The 25,680-nt window shown below is 40.0% G+C and overlaps 1 protein-coding gene across 1 annotated transcript in view; it reads right to left on the reverse strand.

Moving 5' to 3' along the window:
- The window catches only part of LOC115211846 (FAST kinase domain-containing protein 1, mitochondrial), a 59,160-nt gene that overhangs the window by 24,394 nt on the left and 9,086 nt on the right, over window positions 1–25,680 (reverse strand). Inside the window, exons 3-6 of the mRNA XM_029780566.2 lie at window positions 23,814–24,672; window positions 16,642–17,113; window positions 10,355–10,664; window positions 494–622 (exon numbers count right to left, since the gene is read on the reverse strand). Of these exons, the coding sequence (XP_029636426.1) occupies window positions 494–622; window positions 10,355–10,664; window positions 16,642–17,113; window positions 23,814–24,672 (1,770 nt within the window). The remainder of the gene's footprint in view (window positions 1–493; window positions 623–10,354; window positions 10,665–16,641; window positions 17,114–23,813; window positions 24,673–25,680) is intronic.

Genomic DNA, 25,680 nt, shown 5'->3' on the forward strand with positions numbered 1-25,680 from the left:
AGTAATATCTCCTTGTGGCCAGACTTATTTTCACAGATTACTGAAAATGAATGACACTGTTTGTATGACAGTGACACTCATTTACAACTATTATGCAATGACAACACAAGGAATCAAATACACACACACACACAGAGGAAACAACAGTTGAATAAGATAGAATATTTTTTATATTGGCAAGAAGAATTATATTTAACCCTTTAGCATTTAAACCGGTCATATCTGGCCATAAAATATTCTGCCTGTTTTATGTCCAAACTGGCCAGATCTGGTCTCTCACACCAACCCTACAATATCGTTTTAAAAATTAACAGCTACCTCATCAAAATTTCATAGCTACAAGATAATGCATGATTAGTTCAAAGCAATGTGGATAAAGAAGTATTAATTTTGGTAGAATAATGTGAACACTAAAGGGTTAAGCTTTTATAAATACCAAATCTTCTTTTGACTCTAGAGTTACAGTTTCAAAGCAAAAAAAAATTTTAAATACCTCTACTCATAGTCTTTTGACAAAATTCTTCATGGAACCAAGGGATATCAAGATGTGGGCATTCTAAGACAACACAACGGTTTAGTAGCATGAGACTCGTCTTGATATTTCGTTGACTTTGAGGATGTGCTACAATAAAATAAGAACATAACAGTTAAGAGAACATTAGCTCATAAGCAGTGTATTGAGTGCTACATTGGTAAATACTGATTGAAGTATTATCTTGAGGTTAATGGGTTGATCAATGTCATCAAGTTGATGCTAAATTAATAAAAACTTATTAAGCATATAACAAACATTTAATTAAAATAGATGAGACAAAGAAGGAGCCCTCACATGGTTGTTTGACTTGCTAGAAAAGCAGTCAGTTAGCCCTCAAATTATATTCTACTTTTTAAGGAAGTGAGACCATCACCCATGGCCTCAGTCCACTTATGCATACCTTTCCTTCTTGGGACACAAAACCCTACTTGTGAAGACCTGTTGAGGCAAGTGAAAATCAAATCAAATCAAAAAATCAACATGAATGGAAATTGTCGCTGTGCTTCAGTGCTGGTGGCACATAAGAGAACCATCCAAACGTGGCCGTTGCCAGTGCCGCCCTGACTGGCTTCCGTGCCGGTGGCACGTAAAAAGCACCATCCGATCGTGGCCGTTGCCAGCCTCGCCTGGCCTCCGTGCCGGTGGCACGTAAAAAGCACCATCTGACCGTGGCCGTTTGCCAGACTTGTCTGGCACCTGTGCAGGTGGCACGTAAAAAGCACCCACTACACTCATGGAGTGGTTGGCGTTAGGAAGGGCATCCAGCCGTAGAAACATTGCCAGATCAGACTGGGCCTGGTGCAGCCTTCAGGCTTCCCAGACCCCAGTTGCATTGTCCAACCCATGCCAGCATGGAAAGCGGACGCTAAACGATGATGATGATGATGAAGGCAATGAAGGACACTGGAGGATGTAGTCCTAGATACACTATGCCTGAATAAAAGTGTTATATCCTTATGGATAAGCAAATACACTGCAACAATGTAATAACAATATAATCGAAACAAACGGAAGTAACCTCACAGAATGTAACAACAGTCTTTTAAGAACCAACAATCCAACACACTAACTCAAACTGTAAACTTTGAACTAGCAACACACAAACTGTGGAACTAGCATGATGATTTTACTCAAACCACAAGGGTTAAACAACGAGGGGACAATACACAGGACAAATGGGGTCAGGGACTTATCGAATGACGTCTGGCAGCTGACTTGGTAGACACCCATAAAATTATCAACCATCTTACAAACAATAACTCTGAGCACCTTTTCAAACTCCACCCGTGGACATATTTACAAAGTCAGAAAACAGCACAGCTCCCATGACTTCAGGAAACATTTTTTCACGCTGAGAGTTGCTGAAGCATGGAACAAACTGCCGGCATCAGTTGTTAGTTGTCGGAGCACTGAATCCTTCAAAACTTCCATGCTTTCTGAGATTCGCCAACACTACACCTGATTTTCTCCCCTCCATACACACACAAGCATGTATCTGACTCATACATTGTTCGCTTTCCAGACATTTTTACATTACTGCATGTACTTTATATGCACTTTCTGACAAGTTGTGGTGCACCTGAGCACTGTATACAATAATTTCATTATTGTTATTATTTTATATATGAATAAATACATTATAATTTTGGATGAAAATGAAAAGAAAATGAATGGATACGGAATGGGTTTGAACCCACCAACCACATTCCTGCTTAATTAGGCATTTACATACCCAACATTCGGGCTACTTTTTTCCATCTTCTTTTGTACTTTTTTGACGTCAGGCATTTCTTCTCCAGACATGCTTTCCCTCTTAGGTGATATAAAAAGAGGTTAACCAAAGCATGCCCGGAGATGAAGGTGTCTGATGTGATACCTCTTCCATGTGTCTTCCATATCACTTCTTTCGCTATAGCTATTACAGCTAGAAAGCAGAATTTCTCTTCTCCTTTTAGAGGAGACGGCGTTCGACTCGGCTGACAGCTGTTATCTCCCCAGCTGTGACAATACCTGTTCGGTAGAAACCCACAGGTCCGAGAGACTCGGACACTGTATGGTTGCATGCAGAATAGTTTCGTTGCTCTGTGAGTTTATCCCGAACTGGCAAGGCACTTCGGAAGCACAGCTAAGCCATGGAGTAAAATCCTTCAATGCAGGTTGGCAAGCTGACTTTCATTGAAACCTAGAGTCTCCTACAGACTGTCATCATACTTGCCCTCTACCAGGCCTCTATAGTATGTCAAGGTGGTACCCCCTCATTTGGGAAAACGATACGGCATGGTGGAGGGGCATTTCAATACCGAGGAAAAAGCCAGGCAACATTCAATGAACTCGTTGAAAACAGCCGAGGTGGTTCTCCTGCCCACATACCTTCGTTTGCCCCCCCCCCCCCACGATACCATCCATGACTTTCGCCAACCTTTTTGCTAAAACCTTGGCCAAAATCTTCAGCTCCTCATTTGGGAGAGAAGCACAAGCACCTGTTGACACTCTTACTTGCCAAGCTCCCAGCCTTGGTCTATGCCTGATCCAGCATTCCAGTTCACCAAAAGAGGTGAACTTGGGAAATATCTTGTCAATGAACAGATACCACACCTGCTCACTGTGCAGGTAGTGCCAGAGATGTCTCAACTTCAGCACATGCCAGTGCAACTTTTGCCACAGCAGCCCTAACCCACTCTTTAGCAGCTGTTGGCAGCAGATAGAGCACCTTACAAGAAGCTGTCTGCCCTCCCACAAGAAGTGAAAGAGCATGTGTTCCAACTTGTTTAGTCATGAATTGGGGCATGGCATGACAGTTAGGCGATAGGTAATGACAGATGCAATAAACACATTTTCCACAACTGCCCTCCCTTTCAGGGATAGCCTCCACCCAGACCAGGTCTGAGTTATGGATGCCACTCTGCCTGTAACTTCACTCCAATTCTTCTTTATCTGAAGATCTGGACCAAACCAGACTCCAAGCATTTTCACTGGACCATCTGTCCAGCGTTAGACGATGCTGTTGGACAGCATTGACTTGCCTCTCTAGGTGCCAAGTTGCAAGCTGACCGACTTATCTCGGTTAATTCTTGCTCCTGCCACTGCTTCGTAATCCTTTGGGGCCTCACCTACCCTCTGTAGGTCCTGGTCCCTGGATACGATGACAATGACATCATCCACATACACTGAGACTGACTTTCCATACCCTAGATCTTGTGGGTCTCCACTCATCGCCTCCAATCTTTGCAGTAGTGGCTAGAGAGCCAATACATACAACAGGGGTGAGAGTGGACAACCTTGACAAACCGAGCGTTCAATATAGAATGGCTCCAAAGAGAAACCGTTCACCTGAACTACCAACTTGATGTTGCTATATAAAGCCGTGAAATGTCGGGCCAAAACCAGCCACCTCGAGGACCGCCACCAGATACTGATGGTCTACCCTATCAAAGGCTTTGGATTGGTCTAAATGGACCAACACCCCCACCCTTGCCAGGAATCCTATTTGTCCTGTCTAAGATATAGCGTATAAGGTGGAGATTATCGTGTATGTTCCTGCTGGGGATGGTGCAAGTTTGTGCCTCTCCGACAATACCATCCATGACTTTCGCCAACCTTTTTGCTAAAACCTTGGCCAAAATCTTGCTCTGCGTTAAGCAGAGTGATGGGCCTAAAGTTTCGATTATGTACCCCTTGTTTGGATCCCTTCTGATCAGTATCACCGTCTCCCTTTCTGAGAGGTGCAGTAGACTGGTGAGGAAGTCTGTGAGGTCTTCCCTATGCTCTGGCCCATCATTCCACCAAAACAGTCCAGCAAAATGCTTGTGTAAGGCCGTACATATCTCCTCAGGTTCAGTTACCATTTGGTTTATGAAAGACCTTAATGTGGCATTATTGCCATGCTGAGACTCTACCATATGAGCCCATTTGGTGGAGTTGATACCCTCTTGGCCCATTGCATGTATCTTTTCTCTGACTCTGCAACCCTCGTGTTTAGCCTTGAGGTGATGGCTGAGCGCTATTTTCACGATCAACACTCAAGAAGCAGAGCCAGATCTCATTGCCTCCTCTAATGCGTTTACTAAGTCCCTCCCTAGACTTTCTATTCTTAGCTAACTCTATACTAAATCTAATCGACTCTTTATTTTATGGCTCTTTTGAGGGCATACCAGTATTTGCCAATAATAATGGACCCTGTCAATGCCCTCATCACTAACTATCTAATCCGACTCCTGTAGGCTTTACAGGTCAGAAGTGACTTATTTCTCATGCTGGTTCTACAGAACTCTATTACTTTTGGTACAAGTACATCGAATATTTCACAGAATACTTCCATAGGAATTTCTCCCTGATTTGGGGTATGCCTCTTCCTTAGTTGTTTGATATGTCTCTTATGTTCATCAAGAAATGCTTGTAAAGTTGGAATATTTGTCGGTGCAGGCATATTCCTTATTGTGTCTGCCTTCAGTGGGTCAAGACGTCTACCACTTATATCAATTATTTGCCCGAAGTACTTAATTTGGGGTAGAAAGAATTTACCTTTTTCTTCACTCAAAGTGAACCCCAAAACTTTAATTTTCTTAAACATAGCTTTTATGTGTTCCACTTGCTGTTCATGCTAATTACTCTTAATATATCGTCCAAATAAGGGATTGCAAATTCACAATCAGATAACATAATATCCATGATTTGCTGGAATATTGCTAGTGCAACTTTTAGTCCAAAAGGTAATTGTGTACTCTTTTACTCTCTCTTTTACTTGTTTCAGTCATTTGACTGCGGCCATGCTGGAGCACTGCCTTTAGTCGAGCAAATCAACCCCGGGACTTATTCTTTTAAGCCCAGTACTTATTCTATCGGTATCTTTTTGCCGAACCGCTAAGTGACGGGGACGTAAACACACCAGCATCGGTTGTCAGCAATGCTAGGGGGACAAACACAGACACACAAACACACACAACACACACACACATATATATATATATATATATATATATATATATATATATATATATACACGACAGGCTTCTTTCCACCGTCTACCAAATCCACTCACAAGGCATTGGTTGGCCCGAGGCTATAGCAGAAGACACTTGCCCAACATGCCACGCAGTGGGACTGAACCCAGAACCATGTGGTTGGTTAGCAAGCTACTTACCACACAGCCACTGCTGCGCCTATATGGCCACTCCTGCGTGTGTATTTATTGTCAAATACTTTGAGCATTTTTCATTTACTTTTATCTGTAAATAGGCCTCAGACAGATCTAATTTGGAAAATTTTTTTCCACCATTTAACTTTGAAAAAATGTCCTTTGCAGTTGGGAGTGGATGGCGGTATGTTTTTAAGCAGTTGTTCAATCCTGTAGAAAAATCGCACACAGCCTAATCTTATTATTTTTCTTGGCACCTGTGTCGGTGACACATAAAATCACTCACGGAGTGGTTGGCGTTAGGTAGGGCATCCAGCTGTAGAAACACTGCCAGATCTGACTGGCTTGGTGCAGCCTTCGGGCTTCCCAGACCCCAGTTGAACCGTCCAACCCATGCTAGCATGGAAAGCGGACGTTAAACGATGATGATGATGTGGTTGCTGCCCACTTTGAGTAATCCACCTTTTTGATGACTCTACTCTTTTCAAGTCTGTCCAACTCTTCATTTACAGTTTCAATTGCCGTGAATGGTACTTTTCTGCTTGCTTTAAATACAGGTACAGCATTTTCACTCTCTTGGAAATAGGCTTCCGTCTCTCTACATAAACTTAAATCCTCTGATAACACTTGCGGGAACATTTTTTTCAATTGTTTTCTTCAGTTCTTCTGAAGACTTGTTTTTAATAAGACAACCATTTATGTTATTGCAGTAAAGATTTATGGAGAGGTGCCATAAATTGAATAGGTCTAATCAATCTATGCCAAACAGATTAATTGTATTATCCACAACGAATAATTTTGCTTTGCGTGTCTCTCCTCAAAATGTGACATTGATACATGTGTCCATGAAATGTAATTTATCACTGGTTACACCATGTGCTATTTTCACTGTTTTATGTAATCTCAGTTTACTCATTTTTTTCCAGGTATCTGCATTTATAATCGAGTTGTCACTACCTGTGTCTAACTAATTTGGTTTTCACATCATTTATTTTTACAAGCATGAATTTTCTTGTTTTTCTGTTGCAATCAATCTCCACTGAAAACACCTTAGAACTTTTTGTGTTTGAGCCTTGTAGTCTTCTTCTACAATGAGAACTCCTGTGTCTCAACCTCTGACAACTATAGCACTTTCTGTTTTAAACAGACAATCCTTTCTGTAGTGTAGGCCTCCACAACCATAACATGGATTGGGTCTGATGCTTTTTTTTATTGTGCTTCCTGGGATAACACATTTAAATTTTTGCAGAGGCTTTATCTTGTATCTTCTTCACATCACGTTTAAGTTTTATCATAGTCTGACATTCTTCTGCGATGGCTGTAGAGATAAATCCTGGTTTGCTTGCTCCATTTTTGAGAGAATCCTTGCCCAAATTTCTCTATCTTCAGGTGCTATAAGTCCTTGCATGAAGATAAGTGATTTGAACAAATCCTGAGTGAGATCCTGGAGTTTGAAATTTTTGCACATGTGGTTCAATACTCAGGTGTAGGTAATAAAATCATCTTCCTCATTTTTTTATTACGTTCCATCACTCCATTCTGGTGTTGAATAATGAACTTCTATCACAAACATTTTTTGAAAGCAGTTCCACAGTTTCTAGGAAACCAATCTCCCTTGCTTTTTGGGCAGAATAAAGTTACAGTGATGCTCATGTTCAGCAGAAGCTACTCTATGTAGTAAAATCCTTACTTTCTGCTCCTCCGACCATGACTTGCACTCATTGTTAAAAATTTCCTTGTATCTTCTGTAATCTGCAGGAAACATAATACTCTCCTCTGGATTATACATAAATTCAGAAATTGTGTTAGCCACGCCGTCTGACATAAACCAGCTAACTGGATTTTGGGACTTCACTGACTGTAACTCAATTGTTGTTGTTGTTGTTGTTGTAGTATTTGTTTTTGCAACTCCTGTAGTTGTTCCTGTTGTTGCTCTTGAAGCTGTACTAATACGGTTAATAGGTTTTCAATGACGCAGAAATTGTCAAATGACCAATGTGTGTTTCAAATGATCCTTGTCACCAGATGTTATATCCTTACAGATAAACAAATACACTGCAATAGTGTAATAACAATAAAATTGAAACAAATGGCAGTAACCACACGGAACGTAACAACAATCTTTTAAGAACCAACAATCCAACACGCTAACTTGAACTGTGGAACTAGCATGAACTACCTCACTTACTCAGACCGCTACTATTTATATGTAGTGGTCCAGTCTATTCTCATCAGCCGGTGTTGTACTCTTACGCAACAAAAAGACAGGATGGTCATAGTAGGAATGCAGTTGATCATAGGTCTGTTGAATCAGTTCTGACCCGGGACTAACAACAACAGACATTATTTACATGTAATAAAATACTGAGTGAAGTTTATTAACAATTGAAGGAGACTATTTTACATATGAAAGGCATACACAATCAGTGGTGAATATATCTCTAAAATGCTTTTGGAGTTGTAATGATAATCAACAGTAAGTACCTCATTAAAATACTCTGAAAAGTTGTGATGACAGTTGATAATGACTTACATCAACCATTCTAGTTATATTTTAAAGTGTTAATGAGAGGAGGTGAGTACCCTTGATTCCTTATTGCAGGGTCTCTGTGTTTGGAGAGGTAAGAAGAGGAAGAAGCTACAACTTACGGGATAGCTTTAAACCAGACCCCTGGTCTGAATATTTGCAAGATTGGATCCCAAGAACCAAGTGGTGTCATTGAACCAGACAACAGGTTAAATCTAACATACAAGTAGACTCCGCTAATGGTACCCAAGGGCCAGTTAATCACAAGTTCAATCTCAGAGGAACTGACTTTGTTCTTCATGTTTCAAGGCTCAGTAAATTAAATCACAGTGAGATATATGGAGTGAATTCTGTGTAGAGGCTGTCTTGCCTACAGACCCTCTCCCCAGATATACATATAATAATAATAATGAAATTATTGTATACAGTGCTCAGGTGCACCACAACTTGTCAGAAAGTGCATATAAAGTACATGCAGTAATGTAAAAATGTCTGGAAAGCGAACAATGTATGAGTCAGATACATGCTTGTGTGTGTATGGAGGGGAGAAAATCAGGTGTAGTGTTGGCGAATCTCAGAAAGCATGGAAGTTTTGAAGGATGCAGTGCTCCGACAACTAACAACTGATGCCGGCAGTTTGTTCCATGCTTCAGCAACTCTCAGCGTGAAAAAATGTTTCCTGAAGTCATGGGAGCTGTGCTGTTTTCTGACTTTGTAAATATGTCCACGGGTGTTAGATGGGTGGAGTTTGAAAAGGTGCTCAGAGTTATTGTTTGTAAGATGGTTGATAATTTTATGGGTGTCTGCCAAGTCAGCTGCCAGACGTCGGAGTTTCAATGTGTCCATGCCCAGGGAAGTAAGGCGTTCAGGATATGGTAAATGCCTGATGGAGGGTATTCTTTTGGTTGCACGTCGCTGAACAGCTTCCAGACGATTGATATCCTGGGCAAGATAGGGGTTCCAGACCGGTGATGCAAATTCCAGGTGAGGTCTTACCGTAGCTATATAAAGCCGCAGATAGATAGCCGGAGAGTGGCTCACAAGGGATTTGGTGAGTGATGCCAAGACACCCTCAGCCTTCTTGACAATATCTGTGTGTGTGTGTGTGTGTGTTTATATTGGAGAGAGATAAATATAATGACAAGACATTGCCAACAAATCAGTGGTTTGAACAAAAATACCTTGCAACATATATTCCACTCGAGTTCTTACAGACATTTCCTTGTCACAGTCATAATCAGAATTACTGTAAACTACGATGAATTACAGTGACTGGGCCATAGGAGACTGGAACCAATGATGATATTGTTCACATCATCATCATCATCATCATCGACATCTAATGTCTGTTTTCCATGCTCATTGGATGGCTTGACAAGAACTGGCAACACCTGGGGCTGCACCAGGTTCCATAGTCTGTTTTGGTTTAGTTTCTACAGCTGGATGCCCTTCCTAACACCAACCACTTTACAAAGTGTACTGGGTGCTTTTTGACATGGCACCATTACCGGTGCTTTTTATGTGGCACCAGCATCAGTGATTTTTATGTGGCACAGCACCAGTGCTTTAAGTAGCACCAGTACACACATCAAAGCTTTTGTGTCACCATAAAATAATAAAAATTATATAAAAATATAGTGAACAGGTATAGGAGTGGCTGTGTGGTAAGTAGCTTGCTTACGAACCACATGGTTCTGGGTTCAGTCCCACTGCATGGCACCTTGGGCAAGTGTCTTCTACTATAGTCTCGGGTGAACCAAAGCCTTGTGGGTGGATTTGGTAAACGGAAACTGAAAGAAGCCTGTCATATATATGTATGTGTGTGTTTGTCCCTCCATCATCGCTTGACAACCAATGTTGGTGTGTTTACATCCCCGTAACTTAGCAATTTGGCAAAACAAGACTGATAGAATAAGTACTAGGCTTACAAAGAATAAGTCCGGGGGGGGGGCGATTTGCTCGACTAAAGGCAGTGCTCCAGCATGGCCACAGTCAAATGACTGAAACAAGTAAAAGAGTAAAAGAGTAATTTAAATATTAGGTAATAACTTGTTTTCAGGGAACTTATTAATATTGTTAAGAAAGCTAAAAACGAATCTCAATTTTCAGAAAAATATGAAAATAAAGCAAAAAAAGAGAAAACTAAAGTTCAACTTACAATCAATATATTCATCAATTTTTTCAATGAATTCATATGAGAATAACTGTGAGAGCCACCTGTCGATAAAAATCTGTAATTTGCACAGATCATTGGTAAACATCAGTTGTCTGGGTAATTCTGCTTTCATGATGTGCCTCTCTAGTTGTCTTTCACATAAACTTTCAAATTCATTGAATTGTTTTGGATGGAATCCCAGGTGAGAAATAACACGGACAAAATTACTGAAATCAGAGAAGTTAACTTTGTCTTCGTGGTTCAGTAAATATTCAGTCATTTTGTTTAGGACATCAGGCTGGATGTACTTCACCTGCCAACACACAATAAAACATATATATAGATACATACACACATATGTATACACACATATACCATAGGTATCCATTACACTTTGGAGTGGTTGGCATTAGGAAAGGAATCTAGCTGAAGAAACCATACCAAATCAGACTGGAGATGGTGCAACCCTCAGCTTACCAGCCCTGGTTAAACTGTTCAACCCATACCAGCTTGGACAATGTATGCTAAATGATGATGATGATAATGATATATTATTATAACAATAATAATAATAATAATAACAGATTTGCTTGTCAGTTGTTTGACGTTAACCAGTTGAGCATGTCCCTTAGTGGCTGACGATATGTGCATCTCTGATCACGAGCAGAAGTAGTGGGGGAGCATCATAGCCATATGTTGAGAAGGATTCTTTGGGGTTTGAATAATTCACCTCTGGAAACATGGGTGGTTCTTTCAACATACTTAAACAACCCTTATTCAGGAACCTTTTGAGCGGGATGGACTACTCAACCTGAAGAAAATTCTAACTGGGCCCCCACCTGCAAGGTCATGTGCTGTTTATTTTGATATGAGATCACCATGTCGCGCACATATGGTTGTGATGCATGTGCCTAGTGTACCCTTATCAGACGGGTAGTCATGATGGGTATACTGGGCTTCGTATATTTTACCCCAGTGTCACTTTGATGGCATGCACTGCTCTCTCACTCAATAATAATAATAATAATAATAATAATAATAATAATAATAATAATAATCCTTGGATGGAATTTATTAACATTTAATGCATTGCTATGCTCATTTCCACAAATTACACGTCTCTTAAGATACACAAAAACACACACATACATATATGTATACATATGTATGTATGTATGTATATATATGTATATCAAGTGATCATATGACCAACCAGGCTAACAGATGTTGTTATACATCACTGGTCACAATGAACTTTTGCATTGTTTTAGCCTTCAAATCACACCACCCCACTGGCTAGGTGAGCAGGCCAACAATCCCCACTGATCAAAGGGGAACTGGAGCAATGAAGTACTTTGCTCAAGAACATTACACGCTGCTCAGTCAGGTAATCAAACCTACAATCTAGCAATCACGATGCAACAGCCTAAACACTAGGCCATGTGCCTTCATACATGCACACACATATATCTGGGTGGGGAGTGTATGTAGGCAAGCCAGGTACAGACATGGCTGTGTGGTTAAAAAGCTTGCTTCATAATCATGTAGTTTTGGGTTCAGTCCTATGGCATGATACTTTGTGCCAGTATTTTCTATTATAGCCCTGGGCCAACCAAATTCTTGAGTGAATTTAGTAGACGGAAACTGAAAAGAAGCTTGACATCTCTCTCTATATAAACGGCAGTTTGTCTGTCTGCGTGTCTGTGTGTCTGTTAGATTCTACCCTCACCCTGACCACGGCTTTCAACCGATTCTGATGAAACTTGACACACACATAACCCAATGTCATAATTCAAAACTAACGCAGCGAAAATTTTGAAAAGTTCCCCCAGTTCTGAAAAGAATCGATAAATTCGACATGGGGTCGAGAATCAGAAACACAAACCACAGACTGTCTAGGGGACGCAACTCGACCTTTTTAACTCTCAAAAAAAATTTACCATAATTCCCCCCCCCATTTTTTTGCTATTTTTTGGCTATAACTCTCTAAAAATGCTTTATAGTTATTTCCCTTACAAACCCGAGCAACGCCGGGCGATACTGCTAGTATTACATATGTAGGTGTGTCTTCATCTTGACACTGATGTTAATTGTAAATAAACATCACTGTCATACACGTGGTGCTGTTTGTTTGTAATTTTTTATAGATGGAAACAAGTAAAGGTTGGTGGCAGGAAGAGCATCTGGTCGTTGAAAATCTGCCTCAATGAATTACATCTGACTCATGTGAGCATGTAGAAGTAGATGTTAAAATGATGATGATTATGATGATATATATCATCATCATTTAGCAGCTGTATTTCATGCTTGCATGGGTTGGATAGTTTAACAGGACCCAACTGGTCAGAGGACTGTGTATGTTCCAATGTCTGTTTTGGTTTGTTTCTAAAGCTGGATGTCCTTTCTAATGTCAACCGCTTTACAGAATGTATTGGGTACTTTCTTGGTTGCTAGCAACAGTGAAGTAGCCAAGTAGCTTGCAAGACAAAACCCCTTGATTGAGATAGGTGGGTGTAGAATTGAGAGAGATGGCTTATGCATATAAAGTCTCCATTCTGGTTAGAATTCTACATTAGATAATGCTTTTTCACTGTTTCATACCCCCATGTATATTAAGCAATTACAACATTAGTGTGTGTGTGTGCACACACATGCAGACACGTTTACATAAAGGGTGTTTATTCTATGCACAAGAAACATAATCATTAGGTCATGCCCCTTCACAAAAATGTATATACAGGAGATATATTTAAATGACATATAAAAAAATTGATATCAAGTCACTGTTTTACATATATAACCACTTAATCTATTCCTTCAATCTGAATGCAACATTCAAAATACGGCCTTGAGTTACCTGAGATTATACTTAAGGACCTATACCTTCATGGAAGTATTGACCAACTTCCATACCCTCTGGAACAAGATGAGCTGGGAACTTTATTCTCCTGTCTTTATTCTTCTATCTACTGTTTTATTCTTTTATATACTCTGAATTCTGTCTGGAATTTTCCTATATATACGCATCTTGTCTCTGATAACAGAATACCCAGTGTATGGAGATGCTGACCCATCACCTGGGATATCCCAGAAACAGCTGTAAGATATTAATTACTTATACTTCTCCTTTTTTGATTCACCTTATTCTTATCAAATACTCTAAATGACCTGAGATACTCATCCTGCCTTGGTTTTGTTGTCCATTTTCCTTTGAGATATATATATATATATAAACCTTAGGGTAGCCAAATAATTTTTTAAAAAATTCTTTACTACCAGTGGTCTAGCGAGAAGAAAAAATTAGTCAATAGACTATATATTATTCAAAGAAGAATACAGTGTACGTTCAAACACATAAGAGATGACCATAACAGGACATCTGACTCACTAGAAAGAGTAGTTAAACTCCAAACCACTAATAGTTGTAATTTCCCTTTCAGAATTACAACTATTAGTGATTTGTAGTTTAACTACTCTTTCTAGCGAGCCAGATGTCCTGTTATGGGCATCTTTTATGTGTTTAAATGTACACTCTGTTTTTATATGATAATATATATATATATATATTATATATATATATATATATATATATATATAGGGAGAGTTTACGAAAAAAAACAAAAGACGAAGACAGGTGGTGTACAAAACAAACATGTATTAGTATAACGCTCAGAAATAGAAAAAGTCTTTTACGTTTCGAGCCTACGCTCTTCTACAGAAAGGGACACAGAAAAAACAAGGAGAGAAAAAAATGTGTGTATAGTGGCCAACGATCTATCATGGCGACTGACTCAGACAGAAGGGTCACACACGAGAAGGAAAGTAGGGGAGATAACAAAGTAAAGATGACCCCCAACACGAAGGTGCGTGTGTGTATAAGAGATTATGTATGTGCATGTGAAAGAGGGCTGGTGGTCTGGACGTGTGCGTGTATGTATGTGTAGGTGTGAAAATGTGGGGATAGGTGTGTGGGTGGTGTGTTGTGATGTGATGTGTAATGTTGTATGGTGTGATATTGTTGGGAGGTGGGGAGGCGAGAGTGGGGAAAGCACGGGTGAGGTGTGGGTTCAGCTGAGGGTTGGGGTAGAGTTGGGGTTTGTGGGTAGGCAGAGGGTGGGATATGTGGGAGAGGGTGTGTGGGATAGGATGGGGAATGGGATGGGATGGGAAGGATAGGGAAGGTGGAGTAGGAATGTGTAGGGGTGGGTGGGCTTATGGGGGGAGGGGAAGGTGGGTATGTGAGGAGAGAGGGGAGGAGAGAAGAGCACCCACTACACTCTCGGAGTGGTTGGCGTTAGGAAGGGCATCCAGCTGTAGAAACTCTGCCAGATAAGACCGGAGCCTGGTGCAGCCATCTGGTTCGCCAGCCCTCAGTCATTTGTCCAACCCATGCTAGCATGGAAAGCGGACGTTAAATGATGATGATAGAACTATATATATATATATATATCACGTGACCGACCAGACCATCAAATGTTGCTACACATCGCTGGTCACAATGCGTTCGCATTGTTTTAGCCTTCGAATGACGCCACCCTGCTGTCTAAGCGAGCAGGCCAACAGATGAAAGAGTGGGAGAAAGTTGTGGTGAAAGAGTACAGCAGGTATCACCACTCCCTGCCGGAGCGCCGTGGAGCTTTTAGGTGTTTTCGCTCAATAAACACACACAACACCTGGTCTGGGAATCGAAATCGCAATCCTACGACCGCGAGTCCGCTGCCCTAACCACTGGGCCATTGCACCTCCACATATATATATGTGTGTGTGTGCGTATCAGGTCATTTGTAAGGATTTTCATGAGTGCTACAGATAACATGGAATCCAGTACAACCTGTTGTATGGTCAGGTTGTCGGCGACTATACCAACATTCCTACTAAGCTTCCCTGGTGGGGAGAGTTGCTAGAAACCCAGTAGACTAAAAACAAGACCTGTCAAAAGGATGGATGAACCTAGTGTTGGTTCAACTACCATTTAGCAACAGCACAGGTCTTCAGAAACTCCGGCTTGGTGTCTGGCATGCTGGAAGATCTCTGAGAGTGAGGTACCCCTTAGCTTTTGTGAAAGCATATCTCTAGGAGAAGGTCACTCTGATATCATCATCATCATCATCATTTAGCGTCCGCTTTCCATGCTAGCATGGGTTGGACGGGTCAACTGGGGTCTGTGAAGCTGGAAGGCTTCGTCAGGCCCAGTCAAATCTGGCAGTGTTTCTACGGCTGGATGCCCTTCCTAACGCCAACCACTCCGCGAGTGTAGTGGGTGTTTTTTATGTGCCACCTGCACAGGTGCCAGACAGAGCTGGCAAACGGCCACGAACGGATGGTGCTTTTATGTGTCACCGGCACGGGGCCAGGCGATGCTGGCAACGGACACGAATGGATGGTGCTTTTACGTGCCACCGACACGGGGCCAGACAGAGCTGGCAAACGGCCACGAACGGACGGTGCTTTTACGTGTCACCGGCACGGGGGCCAGCCGAGGCTGGCAACGAACACGAACAGATGGTGCTTTTACGTGCCACCGACACGGGGCCAAACAGAGCTGGCAAACGGCCACGAACGGACGGTGCTTTTATGTGTCACCAAAAACCAGATAAGCAAGGAATGGCATTGAACACTTTGGGGATCTTTTGCTTGTGTTTGAGATCATGGTGCTTCTACATTCCTGTGCCCGCACCCCATATTGGCACTGAATATCTTACACTGGCTCATCTTTGGATCATGTCAGTAGAGTGGAGAGAGTCTGTGAGGTGCTGTGCAAACCACATTGGACCTAAAATTTTAGGTTGTGCTATCACTGGCAAGGTGACTATTTGATACCTGATTGCTCTAGCTGTTTTTCACCAAACGATTTAATGCAAAGAAAGCAAAAATAAGCACCACTACATCTTCCCAACTGCAAAGAACAAACAGAGGTGAGTAAAATCCTGCACGGAGCTTTGGGCTGGAATATGTTTTGTTTGCAAGACATATTCCAGCTGAAAGCTCCAAATACACACTTTTCCCAGCAACACTTAAATGGAAGGGAACTTATACATGGTTGCTCACTATATTACAAATAGTAGTGAAAAATGTCCCTCAAATTGTACTCTACAGTCTTAAAAAAATGGAATGGAAAAGACAATATACTCTCTGGTTTACAAACAGATGGTATAGTCATGATTGGAGTACTTTTGATCTGCTCAAACCTAGGGTTAAACAACAACCTCAATAGCACCCCAATTCCATTTTATTCCATTTTCAATATGTTACCTAGGACCATAAATAAAGAAAGTAAACATCACACTAACCTGGAATAAGAGGTTAAGAATGTAACGGAACTGTTTAAGATTTAAAGAATCCATGAAGTCTGTTATTCTCTTCATCAAATTTTCCAACAACACTGTTTCTTTTATTTCGTTCTTCACATATAACACTTGTATCATCTGTATGAGGACATCAATGTTCTGAACCTCATCTAATCGGCCCTCTACATTCTGATATAGAGCTGTCTGTAGTTGCAGCACCTGTTGATACATTTGGCGCACCCAGGGTCGTTTCATCTTGTTGATTCCTGACAGGATTAGTGCCACATCATTAATGCCACTCTGTGGTATAATAGCAAGCAGTTTGTTCATTAACAATTCTGGGATGACAGGTTTACATTGGGGAAGGAGAAAAGAAGAAAGAGTACTGATAGTCCAAACACTGAGTCCTTGTTGGGAATTGAGTAGGTTGAGTATCTCCTGGAAGAGAAAGCTATCTTGATGGCTAATTTGATTCCTGTAAAAGTAAACACAAAAAACATAAAACTCAGAATAGACATTAAGACAGGTGAAAGAAAGACAAATTTAATATAAAATATTAGGAACAAAGAAAAGTAAAATCCTAAAAGCTTCTCTTGGCCTGTTATTTATTTTTACACCTTTCATAACTATATTTCTGATAAAATACAGTTATTTTCCCAATTAATTATGAAAATAACAGACAACTTAGTAAAATAACTGGTGTTTGGAAAATAAATTAACATGAAATCTTGATAGGAATTTTAATTTAGATTGCTTTAAAACAAGAAGTTTGTATCATAGAAATGGGGACAGTCTCAGGTGAGTTGGTAACAAAAGACTTAAATCCATTTTTGAGCTGGGTTGCACAAGTTTATAAATCTAGTCTTCCACATTCAATTTTAATATCTTTCTTGTTTTAAAATTCCTACATGTAGTAGAGTAAGTTAGTTCAGTGGAGACTGTTCTGCTTTATGTGCTTGGGAATACAGGGGACTGAGACTGCTGGCGGCTTGCTGTGCCTAAAAAGATACATCAAGCTAAGTAAAAGCATGGTTGCCCTTGCATACAGGCTTGTCCCCTGCAACCCTCCCCAGCTGAGCATCCTTGATCTTACAGGCTCTTAGGTGCTGGTGCCATGTAAAAAGCACCCATGCTGGTGCTGCATAAAAGCATTCAATACACTCTGTAAAGTGGTTGGCATTAGGAAGGGCATCCAGCTGTAGAAACCATGTCAAAATAGACCACTGCTAAGGATTGCTCCCAAACATTTGAAGAATTCTATACATTCTTATTGCTTATTGTACCTGCACATCTGCCACATACAAAGGCTACTTTCTCTGTTAACCTTCCGGTGATACCACTGCCCCTCTTGTGTCCATAGCTTGCACTGGGTACACTGTATGAAATTTCTACCTATACCTTTTTTCTACATACTGAACAGGGCCATCTCCTGAAGGGATTAGTAATTGGTCTGCTTTCTTACTTATTAGGACTCTAGCCCTTTGATTCCAAACCTAGCTCTCCCACTTGAAATTTCTTCTCTAGGTCAGGTAGTGATTCAGCTATAAGAATAAAATAATTAGCATAGAGGAGTTTCCAAGGGAAACTATTCTTTAATTCCTCTGTTATGGCCTGGAGGACTATGATAAACAAGAGGGGTCTGAGAACCAATCCTTTGTGAACTCCTACCTGCACACTAAATTCACTGCTACACTTGTTACTGACTTACATCTTATTGACAGCATCCCTGTACACGGCTTGTACAACTCTCACCAATCACTCATCTATCCATAACTTACACATTGACCACTAGATGAGGGAGTAAGGGATCCTGTTGAAGACTTTCTCCAATCCAATAAAAATTAAATACAGAGGTTTATTTTTTGCTAAATGGTTCTCCTGAAGTTGCTTTACTAGGAAGATAGCATCAGTAGTGCTTCTCCCTGGCAGAAAACCAAACTACATCTCATCTAGATTAAGTCCCTTGTTAATTAGTTGAGCTATGACCCTAGTCCAGAAATTTGATACCTCTTTGTAGCAGCTGTCTATAACACTGCTGAAATTATCAATGCATGAAATAGGCTAATGATTTCATTACAATAATAATAGATAAGTTACAGTTCGCATAGCTTCTGCCAGTGTTCACCTATCCGTTCACATATTTTATCATCATCAATTGCTTACTCTTCCATACTTGCATGGGTCATATGAAATTTGTTGAAACAGATTTTCTATGGACGGATGCCCTTACTATTGCCAACTACCACCTGTTTCCAAGCAAGATAATATTACCCCTTGGCCAGACATGTTTTCACAGAAGACTGGAACCAAACAACATTGCTTATATGACAGTGATGCTCGTTTACAGCCACCCTGATATCAAGACAAGAGAACATACACATGCTCATATATACATAGTAATGATTTGACTTGAAATAATTACATGGCGAGATATACAGAAAGCCTGACAGTTAGTTTCATAGTTAAATTAGTATTAACGTAGTTAATGAAGTGAGTATTAACTGATATCATCATCATCATCATCATCATCGTTTAACGTCCGCTTTCCATGCTAGCATGGGTTGAACGGTTCAACTGGGGTCTGGCAAGCTCGAAGGCTGCACCAGGCCAGTCAGATCTGGCAGTGTTTCTACAGCTGGATGCCCTTCCTAACGCCAACCACTCTGAGAGTGTAGTGGGTGATTTTATGTGCCACCGACACAGGTGCCAGACGAGGCTGGCAGACGGCCATGCTCGGATGGTGTTTTTATGTGCCACCGACACAGGTGCCAGACGAGGCTGGCGAACGGCCACGCTCGGATGGTGTTTGTTACGTGCCCTCAGTATATCAGTATATAACTGATATACTGTTTTTCTATGAAGACGACATCTGAGTAATTAATCTTCTGTAATTTGTTTAAGAATCGTTACCCGACTCAGAGTATGGAAGTTTGACCCAGTTTTGTAAGAGACCTAAACTACCAAAACTCAGTAAAATCGTGCAATAGCTGCAGTATTATATATTTTGTGTTGCATATTTATAAATTTTTCAAAAATACTTTATTTTCCCGAAAATGTCTATTTTTCGAAAAGTTACAATGTTTTCTTTAAATCTCTAAGGAATTTCACCTGTTTTCCTATACTGAAACTTTAACCCTTTGGTGTTCAAATTTCTCTGTTAAATGTAATACTTTTTCACTCAAATTGTTTTGAATTAATCATGCATTATGTTATAGCTTTGAGGTTTCAATAATATGATTGTTTATTTTTAGAATGTCACTGTAGGTTAGGTGTGAGAGGCTAGATATTGCCAGTTTGAATATAAAACATGTAGAATATTTGGGCCGGATATGGCCGGTTTAAACACTAAAGGGTTAAAGAAGATATTTTGCTCTTTATCTTTGCCTCAGTTGGATATGTGGATATATCGTTATGTGGAGGATGTTTGTTGGAACAATTCCCATGCCCTGCGTGGTGTAAATTAGGATCTTCCCCAAATTTTTCCAGCACTGTTGACTTGAATGGCTCATGAATTCCACGGCTAGCATTATACAATGTTGATTGTCCCTTTCTTTTCCTTGCCATCAAGGATGAAATAACAGTTTGAATTTCTGTTTCTGATGGTAAATCTAAACGCCCAGGATGTTTACGTTTAAGTTCCACTAAGATTTTACCTGGACCTTGTTTCATAGCTTCGTTTTCATTACTCAAATTAAACAGATCACTAATTTCTTGTTTAAATGGATCCACATACTTTCGACCATACTTATTACCATTCTTTTCTTATTCTTGCCCATCCTATTTCAAATCCACAACACTCATTATTATGCTGGTTGTGGAGGCGCAATGGCCCAGTGGTTAGGGCAGCGGACTCGCGGTCGTAGGATCGCGGTTTCAATTCCCAGACCGGGCGTTGTGAGTGTTTATTGAGCGAAAACACCTAAAGCTCCACGAGGCTCCGGCAGGGGATGGTGGTGATCCCTGCTGTACTCTTTCACCACAACTTTCTCTCACTCTTACTTCCTGTTTCTGTTGTACCTGTATTTCAAAGGGCTGGCCTTGTCACTCTCTGTGTCACGCTGAATATCCCCGAGAACTACGTTAAGGGTACACGTGTCTGTGGAGTGCTCAGCCACTTACACGTTAATTTCACGAGCAGGCTGTTCCATTGATTCAGATGAACCGGAACCCTCGTCGTCGTAACCGACGGAGTGCTTCCATCCATTATTATGCTGGATTGCTTCATGAATGGGATCGAACATCTTGAGTTCTTCAACATTTGAACTAGTATTAATCACAGCAAATTGATGCTGTTCATATGGATCTTTAGCATAAACAATAGCTTCACTGATTAAGTCTTGTCCTAAGGCTCCCTTACAATTATGGATTTCCATTTTTTTTTTTTTTTTTGGCCGATGCCAGACCCCCCTGGCACCTGTGCAGGTGGCACGTAAATAGCACCCACTACACTCGCGGAGTGGTTGGCATTAGGAAGGGCATCCAGCTGTAGAAACAGTGCTAGATCAGACTGGAGCCTGGTGCAGCCCCTGGCTTCCCAGACCCCGGGCGAACCGTCCAACCCGCGCTAGCGCGAAAAGCGGACGTTAAACAATGATGATGATGATGATGATGATTTTGTAGGCAGTTGCAAATTCCCTGTGACATAAATTACATTGAAGAGGATTTTCATTGTCTGATTCCATATCCAAATCATTAATATTTGATGCTACAGCAAGTCCAGTATGATGCTTCTCTGGGATATTCCCCTCAACACCATAAACAATACATTTTGTTAAGCTGCCTCTACCTTTCTCTACAACACCAATATCTTCAACAGTGTCTGTATCAAATATTTCATTTTCATTGGAAGCACAATCTTCTTCATCAGATTCGTTTTCACAATTTCCTTCATTTACATCGTTCATAGTGCCATTGATAAAGTTGTATGTTGCTGTCAATGGTAAGTTTGAGTTTCCATAAACTGAAGTGGAATTTCTTGTTGAATCAAACTGTACTTCCATATGATCACCTATGTTTTGTAATTTTCCAATTATCTCCAAATTTTCCTGTTCAAACTGTTCAACAGCAGGCCTATTAATACTATCCAATTCTACCACTGTATTACTTACACTGCCATTAGTATTTAAAGCATCAACTAATTCAACAGGAGTTATAACATCTGAACCCATATTACAATGCATATACACATGCTTCATAGCTGTAGCCAAATGAGTGTCGATACTGCCTTTACCATCTTGTACACCAGTGTGTACAAATGTACAAAGTTTAAGGTTGTACCGATCTGCAATTTTATATAATGTAAACAATAAATTTCCCTTCTTATAACATTTTGCGTTGTCAGATTGTACATAAAGATTTCAAACGTATGGAAATTTGGTTGATATTTGTCTACATACTGCATCAAAATAGGACATAACAGCCACATAGTCTTGCTCACTATCCTCGGTAGAAATGTGATCAAAGTAAGGGATACGATAATCCTTTAAATTTTCAGTATTACACTGTTCTTTATCAGTGTATTTTGTATACATCATGGTTCCATGCCATGATGACCCTTTCTTACCATAAAAATCTAGTTTTTTCCATATAGTATATAGCTTTGAATTTCATTTTGAAATCTATAACAACCATAGCATCTTCTAAACGTAAATTGAACATTATTTCATCAATCCTATTGCGTTGATTAAGTACTTTCACACGATGACCAAATAAAAGATATAATTTTTCCATAGCATCATTCAATAGAATTTCATGTTCTGGGTTCACATACTGTTTAATGTATTGTATTACATGCTTGGGAAAGCAACAAACATCACATTGTTTCATTTCTGCTCCAGAGATGGATAAAGAAAACTCTTTATCCGTGACACTACATGTAGAAATGTGTCCCTCATAGGTTGTCTGAATGTAAGCTTCTAAACCATTAACAATAGCATTCAAAGATTCTGATTTGGCACTGGTAGCAACAACAGTCTTCAAACGTGCAAAATTATCATACATTAATACTCCCGATACATAATCGACTGCTTGTTTAATCCTTGGTAGTTAACATTTTGACTATCTTCCGGAATGATGTAGAGCCTAATTGTTTATTTTGAGGTATGGTTTCTTTGTAATCACGTAGCATTATGGTTGTATTTTTTTTCCTAATCAGTTTGGGCAGATTCGGATTACATTAGCATCTGACAAAACAAACTCCACTGCAGCTTCCATTTAGTCACAATCGTGTAGTATAATTGATCTACTGGAAGGTGTAAGCTGCTGTCCACTTGCCATATGTTTATACTTTCATCTTAATGAAGCTACTTTCTTCATACCAATACCAAAATGATCTTTCAAAACCCTTGAAACTAAGGATACCGCTAATGGAGCTGTAATAGCATCAGCTTATACAACATTTCTCGGCAATGCATCTCATACTTTAATGATATTTTCCGCTAATTTGCTTTCATTGACGACAACTTCTCCTTCATTTTTAATACCCTCTTTCATAAGGCCTCTGGCATCATACGGACTAATGATACTTTTTTTATTATGGTACTGGTTAGTTTCACCAGTCGCTTTTTAGCTGCTTCGTCAAAGTCTTCCATTCGGGTACTTTCACATTTAGCTTTTCCCGGTGATGATGATACTGATTTTAAACCAAATGCTTCATACAATGCCCCCACTTTTGAAACAATTCATGATGGATCGCTAACTTCTGGTTCAGAATCCTCTTATTCTGTATACACACTACGCTTTCTTGTATTCGTATTTGTTTTACTTGTGCTGACACCTCCCATAAGTCGTATCTCTTTGTGGCACGTGTGTTTACATTTTCATTGTGTTTATTATCTCCACGACATGTACATCTACACCTGTAACATCCTTGACAACTAATACATCTACCTTTTTGCGAGTACTTGATAATTCTGACATAACTGCCGATTGGGTGAAGCAAAATCAAAATCTGGACTATCTGTATATTTTTTCAATATATTAATTTTAACCAATCAAATCGCCCCATTTATTATTCAGTTAGCGACAATTCAATATTTTAAAGTTCTACAAAAAAATCAATACTCTGACCCACGAAGCGACTCTTAAAAATACACACACAATAGTAATAAACCAGTCTCTAAATATAGACATTTCAACTCAGGTTGTCAGTAGAGTCAATATGAAATAGAACTTACCTGTTCACAAATCTAAATACTTTGAAGAATCTCGTCACATAATTCTTAAGATTATCAATGTGTTGTTTAATCATTTCAAAATAATATGTAATTAGATCACTGTTGTTGCATTTTATATCTATTAAGATGTCTGCTATGTTGCTTAGCAACAAGACGTCAGCATCACTAAGGTCTTTATACAGTGCAGATTCGACCTTATAACGGTCGTTATGCATCAACATGTAATTGAAAGCATAACATAAGTTGACGAGTTCACTGATTTTAAGGGTCTCTGAATGAAGAATCTCAAGGGCTCGCTTCTGGAACTTTCTGCTGGTTGACTCATCGTAGATGCCCATCACCTTCATCACATGACAAACATCGGCAAAATTTGCGCAGGTTAACATAGGCAACTTTGGTATTAATAAATCAACAATACAATTGGCATTCTCTTTGTTCCCATCTCTATAATAAGGTGACACTAGAAACGAGAGGTGTCTGTACATCCTGAGACAAGAGCCAAGCTGGAGGATATTTAAGTTTTCACCATTGTTGAGGATTACTTGATGGGTAAGATTCAAAACTGTGTTCAATTTTTCAGATGTGGATATGTGTCGGATATTGGTGATAGTTCGACTGAGGTTGTAAACATCGAAGTCAGGAGAAGAGATATCAGTCTGCTTAAATATGATGTCAAGACTCTTCAAAACCCGACTCCATACTTTGAAGTCACCACGGGGAAATATTCGAAGGGCTTCACAAATAAGAGCAGTATCATTTAGATTCAAATATTCTTTTGAGTCTTGCAAACGATGCAAAAGTTTATGTATGATGGGTGACGTGCAGTCAGTGCCGAGGAAGAGAAAACCATGGAAATAACCTGGAAAAAGGAAAAAATAAAAATGGTTTAAAAACGATTAAATAAACAATATTATTAATTTTTTCCCCTTAATTTTGTTACAAGGCCAGCAGTTTTGAGGGGATAGGGAAGTTGATTACATTGACCCCAGAACTCAACTGGTACTTATTTTGACCCCAAAAGGATGGCAAACAAGGCTGGCTTTGGTAGTATTAGAACTCAGAAGGTAAAGAGCTAGAGGAAATGCCATTAAGCACCTTGTCTGGTGAGCTAACAATCCTGCCAGTTTATTGCTTTAACGCGTGGGCATGGCTGTGTGGTTAGGGAGCTTGCCTCCCAGCTACATGGTTTTGGGTTCAGTCCCACTGCGTGGCACTTTGGGTAGGTGTCTCCCACTATAGCCCCAAGCCGACCGGAGCTTTGTGATTGAATTCGGTAGGTGGAAGTTACTGCCGTGTGTGTATGTGTGTGTATAGCTGCTCAGTGCCTCTCCGAAAGAGAGAGAGGGGAATAACAATTTTAAGCAATCCTGTTGTAATCTATACCAACTATAGGTATATTTCATGTTTCATAAGTTGTCAACTAACAAAGTTGTTTTATTTACATTTTATAAGTGGTGAGCACACTTATAAAAGGACTCCCATCTTCCTCTTCCACTTTTTACATCTATTTTTCCATGCTGATATTGGTCAGATGAGTCATTATAGTCCAAGTCAGTACTTCATTGAAGTTACTATCCTTCAAGAGAGATTAGGGGAATATGTGTCTCTCATATGTTTCATTTTTGGTTTGGTTTCTATGGCTGGATGTCCTTCCAAACACCAACCATTTTACAAGAGTGCCTGGATGCATTTTATTGTGATACCAACACTGCTAAAGATATCATACCTCAACAAGACTAAAGAGTCCTCTCAATCTTGCACTGTCTACATACATCTCTGCAAACCTATTTCTTTACTACCCACAAGGGGCTAAACACAGAAGGGACAAACAAGGACAGACATAGGTATTAAGTCGATTACATCGACC

The sequence above is a fragment of the Octopus sinensis genome, linkage group LG5, assembly GCF_006345805.1.
Source record: "Octopus sinensis linkage group LG5, ASM634580v1, whole genome shotgun sequence".
Classification (NCBI taxonomy): domain Eukaryota; kingdom Metazoa; phylum Mollusca; class Cephalopoda; order Octopoda; family Octopodidae; genus Octopus; species Octopus sinensis.